The sequence below is a fragment of the Carex rostrata genome, chromosome 29 (assembly GCF_964058835.1).
Source record: "Carex rostrata chromosome 29, lpCarRost1.2, whole genome shotgun sequence".
NCBI classification, from domain to species: Eukaryota; Viridiplantae; Streptophyta; class Magnoliopsida; order Poales; family Cyperaceae; genus Carex; species Carex rostrata.
The window spans coordinates 616426-631573 of NC_135946.1; the positions used below are offsets into that span (position 1 = coordinate 616426).

Genomic DNA, 15148 nt, shown 5'->3' on the forward strand with positions numbered 1-15148 from the left:
CTAGAAGATGCGGCTGTATCAAAATTCGAATTTTTTAAAAATCGTGGTTGTTTGATTTATCTTCTTTAGAAGTATGGTATATTTAAAAATTTCGGTAGTCGTTAAAAAATTGAAAACCTCATCCACGTGGTGGGGTCTGTACTTTTGGTGTACAGACAAATTTTCATTTTGTCTTCAAAGTATATATTATATCACCACTACAAATATACTATATATTCTAAAATTAATTTATTAAATTATATATTCATATCAATAATTTATTAAACTGCATATACATATATATTTTGATAAATAATACATCACTATGATATGATTAATGACTAATATTTTTTGAATGACAGTTCGAACACTGTCAATTCCATTGATGATTAAAATTAAAAATATTTACAAATAATGACTAATGTTTTAATAATATGATATAAGTTTTGTAATCAACAAACTTATTAGGAAAATTTTAGATCTAATATTTGTATCCGTCCGATATCCAATCTGTATCTACAATGTTTAATATCCATATCGATATCCCCTAATTTCATACTTCATAAGAGCCTAATACTACAAGTTGTTTCTCTCTCTCTCTAACCTTGGCAGAGAAAGCTGCCAAGTTGCTCTCCTTTTTAGTAATTTATACTTCTATTTTATTTCTTCCCCTTGATGTCAAACATGGACCAATAGTCCAATTACCCAAACGATCAGCACAAAGATCAAATTGGAATTTTTCAAGCCGGGCTGAGTTTCAAGCTGAACCGATCCGAGCCGAGCCAATCTGAATTTTTTCATTCAAAACTGAGTCTGAGTTGAGCTTTTGTTGTTCTTTAAAATAAATTGATCTGAGTTGAGCGAATGCATATCCTCTGCATTAACTCAAAAATGAATATTTTGAGTTAATAAATCTCAACCGTCTGATTTTAAACGGAGTCAATCCGTCCTCTACTTATGATATAGGGAGTCCTTTAATATTAGTGCAGATTTAGTCTGCATGAATCTTAAAGTAGATATGATGACCAATATTCATTAACTCAAAAGATTCTCTTTTGAGTTAATGCAGAGGATACAAATTTGAGTTGAGCTAATTAAGGCCCGCTCATTAGCAGGCCTACAAATAATACGGCGGCATATATTAAAATGAAGAAGTAAAATATAATTTTTTTTTTTTTTTATCGTTATCCGATTTAGTCATGTCTATGATTTTTCTATAAATGTGACGAGTGAGGTACTCTTTTCATTTTTCTTTCTTATTTTTTAATAATTTCTATGAATAAAAAATTCTCGAGCTAGTGAGTGTGAAACTGTGAATGCACTTGTTTTAGTCAAATAAGGCATATTATATAAGCAGGAAATTACCTAGCAAATACGATTGATTAAATTAAGGGGTTCGAGCTTATTTTATATTACCATATCTACCGAATCACAAAAATATCATAAGAAGACGGTGGATTTATTTGCTTGACATATCCCACTAACCGGTAGACCTGAATCTTGGTTTTTGCTCTCTTACACCTTGTTTGGATGGAGAGTAGAGGAAGGGAGGGGAATGAAAAGAAAAAGAAAAATTCTGCTGAATCGTGTTTGGTTAATAAAATTATGTCGGAGGTGAAGAGTACAGGAGGTGAAAAATTTAACCTTATATCATTGTAATTAATAGAATCGTTTTTTTTTTCAATTTAGAGTGTAACGGATGGAAATAAATTTTGTTGCAAATATATTTAGAAAAAATAACACAAATGTCTAAGTCTATATTCTACGAATATAATTCTCATACAAGTTTTTTGTCACAATCCTACAACAATCACAGAATTTTTCATTAACTTTCTAAATATTAATCAACTAAATAAGAATAAGACAGAAATAAAAATTAAATTTATTTTTTCTCATTAATCATTATTTCGGAGGTAAATGGTATAGGAGGTGAAAATTTTAACCTTATATCATTGTAATTAATAGAATCGGTTTCTTTTTCAATTTAGAGTGTAACAGATGGAAATAAATTTTGTTCCAAATATTAATCAACTAAATAAGAAATAAGATAGAAAGAAAAATTAAATTTATTTTTTCTCATTAATCATTCAAACACAAAGATGTTAAATATATTTTTGACCTTCACTTCCTTTCTCTACTCTCTATCCAAACAGAGTGTTTAATTACCTGTGTCCTATCTCTCTTCAACTGCTGCTTAATTCCTCTCTATTCACATCTCCTTCTCTTCTCTCTGTAAGCACATTCACATACTTAATAGTTATGCAGATCCGTTTCAGTTACGCCGCCGCCCTTATTTACAGTGCCATGCGGATTCTATTCCGTTATGTGGCTGATTCCATCATTTCTGCATTTGTTGCTGATGTATCTTCACGTATTATAATGCAGTTAAGTAATTTATTAATTTAGAATCTATTATGAAATTGAATTGAATTGATTAGGTTTCATTTATTAGTTTGCAAGAATTTTTAAATTATAAAATTTATTCATCTCTTACTTTATTTATTTATTCATGTGAGTTTTAGAGTTTATAGATAATTATTTAATTTAGTAATTTATTTAATCATGTGAGTGTTCAGTAAATTTAGACTTTTATTAATTCTAGGATTATATCTAATTTTTTTAAAATGTTATGCATGCAGAATGTCAAGTAGTCATGGTTCGTGTGACCCTACAGATGCTGCAACTGCATATGATGAGGTTGTTTTGGATTCGACATTGTCATTAAATAATTTAGCGATTTATTATGGATGCCGCATGACCAACATAAGATCTCATGGATCCATGATGATGTAAGTTCCTCAATGAAATTCTGACATAAGAGGAGATTATTTTTTCCAAGCCAGAAAAAATACACATAATTGTTGCAACTTGCAAACTTGAAGGCACCATGGTACCGCTTGTACGAATGACTGGTAATGAATGGGCAAAATATGTAGTTAAGCAATTGACTACAGATGAGGTGATTGATTATGCTCACTATTGTCAATTGCCAGTATTTTTCCATTCCAGTGTTCCATTTACTGCAAAATTAATTAATCGTGGGAAAAGCTCCATGATTTTATTTGCTTACCTCCATGGCTCCATCTGATTGACACTATTTCTCTCTCCCCATCAACTTCTGATTGAAATATCTGTGTGTGCTTGCACATGATCTTACTACACAAATTAGTTAATTAATTAGACAATGAAGAATTGTCTGGCCAGAACTATCAACCTATATAATGATCATTGAAACAAATTAATCCAATGAAGTATTGTGAGCCGTAGCTATTTTCATGTAGTTATCGTTTCATGAAGGGTCTCTCTAGATTGAAATACGGAGGAAGGAAAGAGAGAGCAGAGCGAGAGAAGAGGAGAGAGCAGGAGCATGAGCAGGAGCGAAGAGGAGAGAGCAGGAGCGAGAGAAGAGGGTCTCTCAGATTGACCAACGGAGGAAGGAAGGAGAAAAGGGTCTCTCAGATTGATCAACGGAGGAAGGAGAAAAGGGTCTCTCAGATTGACCAACGGAGGAAGGAAGGAGCTATTTTTTTAATTTTTCGCTGATGTGGCATTAATTGCAATTTAGGAATGGAGTGTTTAGTAATTATGAATACATTTAATTGCTAAAGGTAATGACATGACTTTTTAGCAATTAAAGTTAATTGCTCCATTGGAAATACTCTTAGAAAGTTATAAAACAATAAGAGGTGGGTCCATATTATATAAGCAGGAAATTACCTAGCAAATACGATTGATTAAATTAAGGGGTTCGAAAATTGGAATGCTTATTTTATTTTTACGAGAAAAGTTAATGTCCCCCGATTAAATCCCCAGTAATCTCCGGACCTGTTTTGAATAAGATTTTAACTGATTTTTAACGGTCCAACTCCAAACTCCAGATTACTTTTATCTTAAATCCGATCTCTCTGATCTATTTTCCGTTCTCTTTGCTCTCTCTTCGAAATTTCTGATCACAGAGATTCGACCCGACCTCCCCTCCCACGGCCTCCGACAAGTCTCTGAACCTCCGACGACCGTCGATCTCGTCTCACTAGTGAAGCCTTACAATTTCATCGGAGATCGAACGGCTAAAGACGATTTCATCGCCAGTGAAACGAGAGGATGTTGCCGCTGCCACTGCCTTTCACCCCTCCGTTGCCGCTTCCGATCACGCCTTGCTCTCTCCGCCCAGCCACGCCTTGCTTGTTGCCATTTAGTAGTTCAGGTAAGCGCGATCTTCCCATTTCAGCGGTGTTTACAGCTCCGCTTCTAATCGGTACAATAATGATTTACCCCCTTTGTTTCAGAACTGTTATTATATCGGATTGGGTCTAACCTCGTCAATTTGTTCTTGATCAGTGGAGTGATTTCTGTTTTTCACTGATTTTACAATGTTTGTTTTTCTTTGATTCTCAATTTTACATTTTACAGGAAGATTTAACTATCATTAGACTTCTTAAATCCTCATCAACAAACAAGCATCTCTCCTCGAGCTATCAGGCCTGGATTGGTTATCGGGTTGATCCTGAAAGTAAGGTCCAGAAAATCCCGTGAATCCATGTCAGAGTAATCTTTTTTGTTGCAAGTCAATGTGATCTAACTAGATATGTCCCGTTAGAATAGATTTTTATTTTTGTTAAGAGGCTAGCAATAATTGAATACCTTATGGTACTAATTTGTATTGCAAACAAAGATTGAAAGTGGCTGCTTGTTGATTTCCATCTCTTGACACTTGTATCATTTAGTATCAGTGCCTATACTCGGTTCTGATACACTTCAATGTTGAGATGGTTAAATTTGCAAAATTCAAGTTGGTAAATTGATCATGTCGGAAGAACTAAAGGGCATTGTTACAACATAGGCATGGGTGGAGTTAATTGATGAAGCAATTATAGAAGAAAATGAGTCTCGTATTTCACTTAATTGTGAATCACAACACAGATACCTCACCTAGCTAGTAGAGAAGGTTAGTTTGTAATTTTTTGTTCCAACATAGGCATTTGGTTTTATTTCATTCCAATTTGCATGTCTAAGGTATGATCTATTGGATGAGAGGCAAAACAAGCTTGATTATGTCCTTGCACTAACTGTTGAGAATTTACCGTCGAGAAGGCTTCAAACCATTGTTTTCAAGAGAGGTATGGCAAAGTCCATTCACCATGCCAGATTTCTGAACTGACAGCACCACATCAGGTACCTACTGTTCTTATTGTTATACTGAACTGTCAGGTCTGGTTCGGCTTCTGTAAAAATAGTTTACTGACCCATGGTAGCAAATAATTTGATTAAATATTTCCATAGAACTCAATGATACCTGATACTGATTTATCACATTTAGTATGCTGTTCAAAGGTGCAGACATTTATTTTGTTGAAAGGTTTATAGGAGTCTTGCAATGTGAAACAGATAGGTACTGTGCATCCCCATAATGATCCCTTAATGGAAATCAGGCCACACACCAAGTTCTGGTTTGAATTTGACTAAACTGTTGCGTGGGTACATAGTAGACACCTAGATGAAAACACTGGAATTTCTTTTTCTTGATTTGAAAATTTCTGTGATTTTTAGTGAGTTTCTGAAGTTCACCTTCTAAAAATGGGTTTCAGCTCAAAAAATAACTTGCTTCGCCAAGTCTCGTCCGATCAACTAGATATTTCTTGGGCATGGTCAGTACAAGTCTGTTTACCAGACTGGTAAGTTATGAGAGAACATCTTTTTATTTTTACAGTTTTGGTGTTGTCATTGGATTTTTTGGGAAATTTTGGCAGTGCATCATTGTATTACCGACAAACAATTGAAGTGCATAGAGTGATACGTCTTCTGAGTTGTTTTATATTTTGTCACTGTGTAAGTATTTTGCATAGAAAAAGGCCTTTACAAAATACTTACACAGTGAGATTTATGTTTCAGTACCGCATGCACTATGAAATGAGATATATATTTTACAGGATCGAAACTATCAGTGTACAGGATTCTTTAATTAGGTTTATAGGATTCATGGAGAGTATTATATCAACGTAATTCTAAAATTGGATCTGATATAGATTGAGAATTGTTTTAGGTTGAAGCCAAAGCTTGAGGCACAAGGCATGAGTTGGAGATGGGTTCATTCTACTGTACTGGTACTCATATTCATATTCACCCCACGTCTATTCTCTCTCAAATCGAAGCTAGGTTTTCATGTGATCGCATTTCCAGTTGCCTCAATTTGCGAAGGTACGCCCTATGCTTTCCAGTGAAAGCATTGTGCATGTTTGACGCGTTGAATGATTGCCACTTTACACCAGTCGATTACAAAATTATCGTCTCAACTCAACTCAAATGGAAAGTCGAATGGAAAACCGGCTCTTGTTTGCTGGTTCCGATCACAGCCGCTCTCTATTGAAGCGAAGAAAATGGAGAAGAAAGGGACATGATACTGAATTTGCCAACCTTACTTGATATATGCGCTTAATTTCTTCCTTTTGCTTTGGTCAACCAAGATGTTCTGTGATTTTTTAGCAAAGCTACTCACGTAAGTTTATAATTTGAATTTATTAAACTGAAAACAAAATTACATAAGCAATTTCGTTCTCGTTGGTGAATTTGATTCTGAATTGAATTTTTCAGGTTGTTGTTTGGATATGCATTCCTGGCTTTCGAGTGCTTTCTGATTGTTGAGCAACGACCCGACCACATCGAGCAGCTCAGATTTTGGTGTCAATACTGGTAACATTCAAATTCTTCTGAGTTCATCAATTAAAGAATCATAATTTGTTGATTTGGGAGCTCTGGCTGACAAGGCTTTTGATGCCTTCTACAAGCTCACAAACACCAAAGAGCAGGTTCAATCTTATGTCTTTGATGGTATGGTTTTCCATTATGTCATATATTTTATACAATTGTTACGTTTTATACACTAGATCAGGTAAATGCTATTAGCATTTGAACTAATGACATGAGCATTTTACAATATTTTATTTGGGAAAGTGGATTCTGTAATTTTATAATCATAAAATGCATGAAATGTCTGTTGTATCGGAAACTTTCTCTATTTATGTTAGAATTTAGTTTTATTACATATACTTGTAGGGTCTTGTTTGAGATTAATTTTTTGTTTCTAGAGTAGAATTTTGTATTAATTTGATTTATCCATTTAAAAGGTTTGAATATCACTTGTTTTTTGGATGGAAATGTACATATCATCATATTATTATATAATTTTTTTAGATAATTCGTAGTTTAGTAAATATTTGATTTATTTTATTTTATATGTAGTCTAGAGCAAATGATTTCATCAATCGGTTCAAGAAGCAACTCAAGATTCAGAGGTTAAACTCAATTTTGAATTATATGGAGATGCTTAATTATGGTTGATGCAAGAGCCGATGTATAGGCTGAGTGAATGATTTATAGTTTGTATACATTACATGCTTGTACTTGAATTCATGTATTAGATTTACAGTGTTCAAATAAACAGTTTACAGTGTTATGTAATAAGGTTTATAAAATTTAAAATAATTGAAAGTAGTATCTAGATGTAGAATAAAAAAATTGTAAAAAAAATTAAATTTTTTCTAGTGGTTTACAGTATTCAATGAAACTATCTACAGAGTCATTTGATAAGGTTTATAGAATTAAAAAAAAATTATAATTGAAATTTTTTTATCGGTTTACAGTATTCAATGAAACTGTCTACAGAGTTATGTGATAAGGTTTATAGAATTCAAAATAATTGAATGTAGCGTCTAGATGCAAATTTAAACAAAAAAAATTAAAAAAAATTGAAATTTTTTTACTAGTTTACAGTATTTAATGAAATTGTCTACAGAGTTATGTGATTATGTTTACATAATTCAAAACAATTCAAAGTATCATTTAGATGTAAATTTTAAAAAAAAAATTGAAAAAAAAATAAAATTTTGAAAAAAAATTAAAATTTGAATTTTTTTTAATCAGTTTACAACAAGGTTCTAAATAGCGTGCTATAGCGTTTTCGGACCATAAAAGCTATGGCGCTATCAGTGCTATAGCGTGCTATTCCGCGCTATCAGCGCTATAGCGCGCTATTCCACGCTATAGCTGTGCTATTTGGACATAGCGTTGTTTTTTTAATTAGTCCGCTATGACGCGATAAACGCTATTTAAACGTTTGGTTTACATGATTTAATGAAACTATCTATAGAGTTATGTAATAAGGTTTACATAATTTAAAATAATTGAAAATAGCATCTAGGAGGATATTTGAAAAAATTTCGGAAAAAAATTTCGAAAAAAATTTCGGGAAAAAATTTTGGAAAAAATTTTTGGAAAAAAATTTTGAAAAAAAAATTCGAAAAAAATTTCAAATTTTTTTTTTTTCAAAAAACAAATTGATTTTGAAGTGGAGGTTAAAGTGGTTAAAGTGAAAGTTAAAGTAGTTAAAGTGGTTATTGGGGACCACACAGAAATGAGAAGTTTTTATGTTGACAAGATTCGTTGAATTAGTTTACATGATTTAGTATTAAAATTTACCGAATTTGCTCCATTAGTTTACATAATCTTTAAAAATATCCGGGAAATTTTTGAGGGACTGGAGTTGGAGATATTAGCTGCTTCCTTATTTTATATTATCATATCTACCGAATCATAAGGAGACGGTGGATAAGATTTATTTGTTTGACATAATATCCCACCAACCGGTTGACCTGAATCCTGGTTTTTAATTGCTCTCGTAATTACCTCTCTCCTACCTCTCTTCAACTGCTTCTTAATTCCTTTCTATTGACATCTCCTCCTCTTCTTCTGTAAGCACATACAAAATTCCTATTAATTAGTTATGCAGATCCGATTCAGTTACGCCGCCGCTCTTATTTACAGTGCCATGCGGATTCTATTCCGTTATGTGGCTGATTCCATCATTTCTGCATTTGTTGCTGATGTATCTTCACGTATTATAATGCCCCGCATTGCTGCCCTCATCAATCGTTTGCTGGTACAAATTTTCTTTCAAAATAGTAGCTTAATTCTCATGATGAAATGAGCACAAACACAAAAATAAAGAACAACAAATAAAAAAAAAAAACATTGTTGTGCCCCCAAGTTGCCCAAACCGGTAAGGTAAGGTACCAGAACTTTTTTTATAAATCATAACTAGAAAAAGATTTTTATGAAACCAACATGATTATTTTTTTTTTTTTTACAAAAATAATAATAACAGAAATGTTATTTCGGACACGTTTTTTTTTGGAGACCGAAATGACATTTCAGTCCCAGCTGTTTCACAGATTTCGAGAAGAAAAAAAACGCTGAAAAATTGTAAAAACACTTGAGACCGAATTACCATTTCGGTTCAAAAAAAAAAATTGGGACCGAAATAGTATTTCGGTTCTTATGATTTTTGTAAAAAATAAAATAATCGTGTTGGTTTCATAAAAATCTTTTTTCTAATTATGCATGGTTTATAAAAAAAATTCAAGGTACCAACACCAGTCTTTACTCAATAATTATCAATTCAATTATTTTATATTTATATTTGCTTTTTCTACTTGTGATCATTTTGAGGGGACCAGAGTTTTACTAGATTGAACGGAGGCCAGATATTTCTTGCAAGAGATTTACAACATGAGCATGGTGTTCCTCAAACGGATTCAAGGTAATTTCTACCCTTTTGATATATATTTTTTAGTAAAAGTTAGAGCTTAAGTCATTTAGCTATTAATATATGGGTGCAAAAATATTTATACCTGATCCGTACCGTACCGTTGACTCCCATTGTTAACATTAATATATATATATATATATAGGAATATGCTAGCATGCTATGCATAGCATAGAACTTCTCAATGCAACGGCTTGGATTTTGAGTTTTCAAAATCTTAATGGTCGATCCGAACCGTTCATCTTGTTCTCCATATTAATATGTGTTTGGACACCAAATTTTACATTTTTTGGAATTTTGTTACTATTTCTTTAGATTTATTGAAAATCGCTGTTTTTAGCAAATCTGGACCATAAAAAAACAGTAATTTTCAATAAATCTAAAGAAATAGTAAACAAATTCCAAAAAATGTAAAATTTGGTGTCCAAACACATATTAATATGGAGAACAAGATGAACGGTTCGGATCGACCATTAAGATTTTGAAAACTCAAAATCCAAGCCGTTGCATGGAGGGGTTCTATGCTATGCATAGCATGCTAGCATATTCCTATATATATATATATATATATATATATAGTAATTTCAATTTTGGCACATCTATTGATGGATCAACATACTAAATTCACGAAGTGTTAAAGGAAATTGTCAAGTTGCCTTTGATTCAACTGCTTAAAAACGTACTAGTATTTCAGGTCTGGTGTGAGGTGTCCACGGTCCACCCAACTGCCATGTGCAAAAAAAATATATCATTTGCCGACTTTTTATTAATAAAAAATAAATAAATAAGGAATCGATTTGGCGGAAATTCGATTTCAAAGTAAACCGGATTGATTTATTCTGTCCAACGGAACATGACATTTTAATCCGTCCCACTGATCCAACTCCATCGTCCGCTAATCAAATTAACTAAACATGAAAAAAACAAGGGACGGTAAATTCGTTTCCTCTGACAGCCAAGAAAATAAGAAGATTTTTACGGACAGGTTAGTTTGTTCCGTGTCAGACCCAACGAAAAAACCAACCTATGTAATCCTTTCTCTCTATTCTGTCTCCATAGAGTTTCGGTTTGTGCCTCACCGACAGGCACGCCTTGACCGACCCCACGACGCACGCCTACCCGGACGGGTTGGTTTATGATCATGTCCGGCTCCGTGAATCTCGCCCTCCTCCGCTCCACTCCTCTCCAATTTGTCGAATTAACAATATTTTTTATTTGATTTGTTATCAAGTAATTGATTATATTTAATTTTATTAATTTGTTAATTGTATTTTAGAAGAATTGATAAATTAGAGTTTAGGGTTTAGAAAAATCGATTATCTATTTTTAGGCTCATTTGATATGATATTTTCAATTTAGTTTAATTAATTTATTTTGATTAGTCCATAGCATAACATAGAATTGAGAATATTCATAGCATTATTTGATTATTCTTGAGATCAACCATCTACTCTCAATTATTAGAATAATTTATCTGAATTCTCAATCATCTATGATATGAATAATTCATACCATTATTTTGACTATATTTGAGCCTAAAGTTCTAAAAAAAATAAAATAGATAGTTTATTCATTTTGGATTTTTGATGATGTAAGTAATTTATTAATTTAGAATCTATTAAGAAATTGAATTGAATTGATTAGGTTTCATTTATTAGTTTGCAAGAATTAATAAATTAGAAAATTTATTCATCTCTTACTTTATTTATTTCTTACTTTATTTATTCATGTGAGTTTTAGAGTCTATAGATAATTGTTTAATTTAGTAATTTATTTAATCATGTGAGTGTTCAGTAAATTTAGACTTTTATTAATTCTAGGATTATATCTAATTCTTTTAAAATATTATGCATGCAGAATGTCAAGTAGTCGTGGTTCGTGTGACCCTACAGATGCTGCAGCTGCATATGATGAAGTTGTTTTGGATCCGACATTGTCAGCAAATAATTTTAGCGATTTATTATGGATGCCGCATGACCAACATAAGATCTCACGGATCTATGATGATGTAAGTTACTCAATGAAATATATAATATATATTTTTTTATAAAATGATATAAATGTTTGAATTATAATGTTTTATTTAATCAATTTGTATAACATTGACAAGATTACAGAGATATAGGAGTGGATTCTCGACACTTCCAGACTAGGATTGCATACCATAACCTTTGCGAACCATTCTTGCTTAGACTCGGTTTGTACCAGGTTTCTCAAATGGATAACATAAATATTGACCAATCACTGCTCGCTGGTCTCGTGGAGCGATGGAGACCAGAGACCCACAGTTTCCATCTTCCCGTAGGAGAGATGACAATTACTCTGCAGGATGTTTCTTGTCTCTGGGCATTGCCGATCATGGGGTTACCGGTGACGGGCCCTTCCGACGGTACTTGGTCTATCTTAGTGGATCAGCTTCTCGGAGATGGGGCCGCAAGTGCGGTGCTTAAAAGGAAGAAGAGATCGGGGCCGAACGACGATGATGAGGTTTGCATGACTTTTGGGTATGCTATAAATTTAAAGGAATTGCGTAATCGATTTGCTGCCATGCCAAACACGCAGTCGGGTGAGCCTACAAAGGAGCAAGTACGCCAGTACACAAGGGCGTATGTACTCGACTTGTTCGGGTCTATGCTTTTTCCTGATTCGTCGGGAGATTCAGTTTCGGCAATGTATTTATAATTTCTACATAATCTTGATTCACCAAATCAATACAACTGGGGTGGGGCTGTTCTAGCGTATCTCTATAGGAGCCTTTGTATTGCGGTTAAACGTAAAACAAAGATTATGTCGGGGCCAACTGTGCTTTTACAACATTGGTGTTGGTCCCGTTTTTCGACCGGCTGTCCTCATCGCTTGCATATTTGGACTCCAAATTGGGGCGTCCCAGATCCACAAAAGTGTCCTGCATTCGGAAAGAAGTGGTGTTGTCTCCATGATTATTGTGTAGATCACCATCGAAGTGGAGTTAGTTACTTCCGCAACGAACTACAGAAGCTCGAAGATTATATGATAAAATGGGAGCCTTACAAGGAGATGTTAGATCAAATACCATCTCAGCTGCCGTCACGAGTTCATGAAGAAAGTGGTGTATGGCTAGCTCGTGTGCCACTTGTGCACTTTTGGATCATTGAGCATCATTATCCAGATCGTGTGATGCGTCAACTCAGATATTCACAACTCATCCCACCACCACTGTCACTCTCTAAGGTTGATGTATGTCGGTTACATAAATTTGTTCACGGTGCCAACGTAGGACAAACAAATTGGTATGTTGTGCACCAGACTTACGTAAATGAGGCATCTAATCCAGCAAACCACTTGGTTGTTTCAACCGGGTATTGGAGCCATCACGAGATATTGCCATATAGACGTTGGTTTCAGGATTATTGCATGTTCAATATATTTTTGGGAAAACGATGCATAGAGGGTCTTGATGATCCCATTCCAATATACAGAGATGAGGTTGGTGAAATAGGGTACATCCCCGGTGCTCCGAAATCCACACGTGATGTAAGTTTTATTAGATTAAAAATATTTATGTGATGATATTATTTTTCCATATAGGTTACCACCTTTTTTACTTAATTTATAGGCATTACGAGAGATAAAGATAACATCGGCGGCTATACGATTGACCAAAACGAAGACATACAAAAAATTAGGGAAGTTTTTTCTCAAAGCAAGCTGTGGCCTTCTCAGAGACAATGGTATGGATGCTAAATTACAAAGCATGTTTAGGGCGGCCGATCTTCCAGACAATATTGATGACATCTCAGATGGTGACGACATAGATGATCAAGAATCCATCCCCGACTTTCCCCAAGACGAAGATCCCAACTATCATGAGAGATGGATAGAAACAAATGACGGGTTAAATAATTATCTCGAAATATTCCCGACCAGACCTAATCAGATTGATATGGTAAGTAAAAAAATTTAAAATACTTTAATTTGTCATCGATTATGTTTATTAAGATAGTGAAATATTTATTACAGAGAGCGGAGGATCATGGCACAGCCACACAGGGCAACACAAGATCTAGTCAGGTCTATCAGGTAATTATTTAATACTGCAAGAAATTTGAAATAATCGTCAAATTTGTTTATTACAATACTAAAAAAAATGTACGGAGCGGAGGACCCAGTTGGATGGTTCATGTCAGACTTGTTGGACAACTCGGTGTACCATCAAGCCCCCGCCCAAGACTCCTTGCTGCATATGGATCACACAGGATCTAGTCAAGAATATGTTGTAATTATTTCAAAAATGTAAGTGTTATTTAAATAATCTATGTAGTTTATTAAATACTAAAATAATTATTGCAGGAATCAGAGATTCCTATCACGTGGCCTGCGTCAGTTGTTACATGTACACAACACAACAAAGGACCTAGTCAAATCTATCAGGTAATTCTTTCAAAATTGTAAGAAATTTCAAATAATCATTTATTATGTTTATTACAATACTAAAATATTTATTATAGGGATCGAATGAATATCAGATAATAATTTCAAAATTGCAAGTTTTATTTAAATAATTGTTGATTATGTTTATTAAATATTAAAATGATTGTTGTAGGAATCAGATGATCATATGAAGTTGTCCTTGCTAGTTGTTACTGGTACACAAGACAACACAGAACCTAATCAGATTGTTACACCACGTACACAAGCAGTAGAAAACTTTTTTGGCACTCCACCGTACAATAAATTTTATGTCAGACGTAAGAGAGTGGACAAACAACCAGTGCGCAGATACCCAGATAGAGTGCGCCAAGCCCCAAACAAGTTCACATTTGATTAGGTATTTCATTTCATATATGTTGTTGCTATTAAGCTTATGACAGATATTGGTACAACATGCGTTCCAAAACAGTCAAATGAAATAATTAAATAAACATGTAAAAATCCTAAGAAAAATCATAGACATATGTCATGACCCACTGGAATAGGAGGTTCTAAAGATTAGATAAGTCGAAGTCTTATATGTCAAAATTACAATGAGACTCCTGACATTTTATTTATCACATGTATTATTATTTCAGATTTGTATTTAGTGTAAGGTTACGGTGCTATGGGTTGCATAGAGAGCTACGGTATTATGGCTCAATATTCGAGTTTTTTAAATCCTAACGGTCGATCTGAACCATTCATCTTGTTCTCCGTATTAATATGTGTTTGGAAACCAAATTTTATATTTTTTAAAAATTTGTTACTATTTTTTTAGATATGTAGAAAATCAAATATCTGAATGGTGCAAAAATTTTTAGATCAAGTGATTTTCTACCTATCTAAAAAATATAAAATTTGGTCTCCAAACACATTAAAATAGAGAACAAGATGAACAGTTTGGATCGACCGTTAAGATTTTGAAAACTCGAATATTAAGTCATAGCACTGTAGCCCTCTATGCAACCCATAGCACCCTAGCCTTACTCTTGTATTTATCAATTAGATTTCAGATTTTGTATTATCATAATGTTTTCTTTCTGATTTTATAGGTACCAATGAGTTTGTCGTTGAATGCTATGCCGTTTTTATTAGTTTATGTTAGCACTTTTTGAAATT

General features: G+C 33.5%; 2 protein-coding genes across 4 annotated transcripts; both read left to right on the forward strand.

Annotated features, from left to right (window-relative positions):
• Window positions 1–3270: 3270 nt before the first annotated feature.
• LOC144546076 (uncharacterized) lies at window positions 3271–7171 on the forward strand. The gene is made up of 5 exons (XM_078294612.1): window positions 3271–3465; window positions 3608–3665; window positions 3858–4183; window positions 4390–4489; window positions 4993–7171. Exons 1-5 carry the CDS (start codon window positions 3271–3273, stop codon window positions 5043–5045), a joined length of 732 nt encoding a protein of 243 aa, XP_078150738.1. The 3' UTR covers window positions 5046–7171.
• Window positions 7172–8775: 1604 nt separating this feature from the next.
• On the forward strand, window positions 8776–15134 carry LOC144546377 (uncharacterized). Of its 3 annotated transcripts, none has more exons than XM_078294919.1 (7): window positions 8776–8911; window positions 9481–9571; window positions 11435–13090; window positions 13173–13502; window positions 13577–13636; window positions 14160–14384; window positions 15082–15134. In XM_078294919.1, exons 3-6 carry the CDS (start codon window positions 12365–12367, stop codon window positions 14382–14384), a joined length of 1341 nt encoding a protein of 446 aa, XP_078151045.1. In that variant the 5' UTR covers window positions 8776–8911; window positions 9481–9571; window positions 11435–12364; the 3' UTR covers window positions 15082–15134. The 3 variants fall into 3 exon arrangements, 2 of the variants coding, with proteins under 2 accessions (XP_078151045.1, XP_078151044.1); XR_013508756.1 differs by having other exon boundaries at window positions 8778–8911; window positions 9489–9571; window positions 14160–14643; window positions 15036–15134; XM_078294918.1 differs by having other exon boundaries at window positions 8778–8911; window positions 9489–9571.
• Window positions 15135–15148: the final 14 nt, after the last annotated feature.

Excerpts from the sequence above, each read along its gene's own strand:
- LOC144546076 (XM_078294612.1), top strand. The coding sequence starts at position 3,271 with ATGAAGGGTCTCTCTAGATTGAAATACGGAGGAAGGAAAGAGAGAGCA. Across the intron at positions 3,466-3,607 it reads AACGGAGGAAGGAGAAAAGG|CAATTAAAGTTAATTGCTCC; the intron begins GTCTCTCAGATT and ends ATGACTTTTTAG. Across the intron at positions 3,666-3,857 it reads AAGTTATAAAACAATAAGAG|ATTACTTTTATCTTAAATCC; the intron begins GTGGGTCCATAT and ends TCCAAACTCCAG.
- LOC144546377 (XM_078294919.1), top strand. The coding sequence starts at position 12,365 with ATGTCGGGGCCAACTGTGCTTTTACAACATTGGTGTTGGTCCCGTTTT. Across the intron at positions 13,091-13,172 it reads CTCCGAAATCCACACGTGAT|GCATTACGAGAGATAAAGAT; the intron begins GTAAGTTTTATT and ends CTTAATTTATAG. Across the intron at positions 13,503-13,576 it reads GACCTAATCAGATTGATATG|AGAGCGGAGGATCATGGCAC; the intron begins GTAAGTAAAAAA and ends TATTTATTACAG.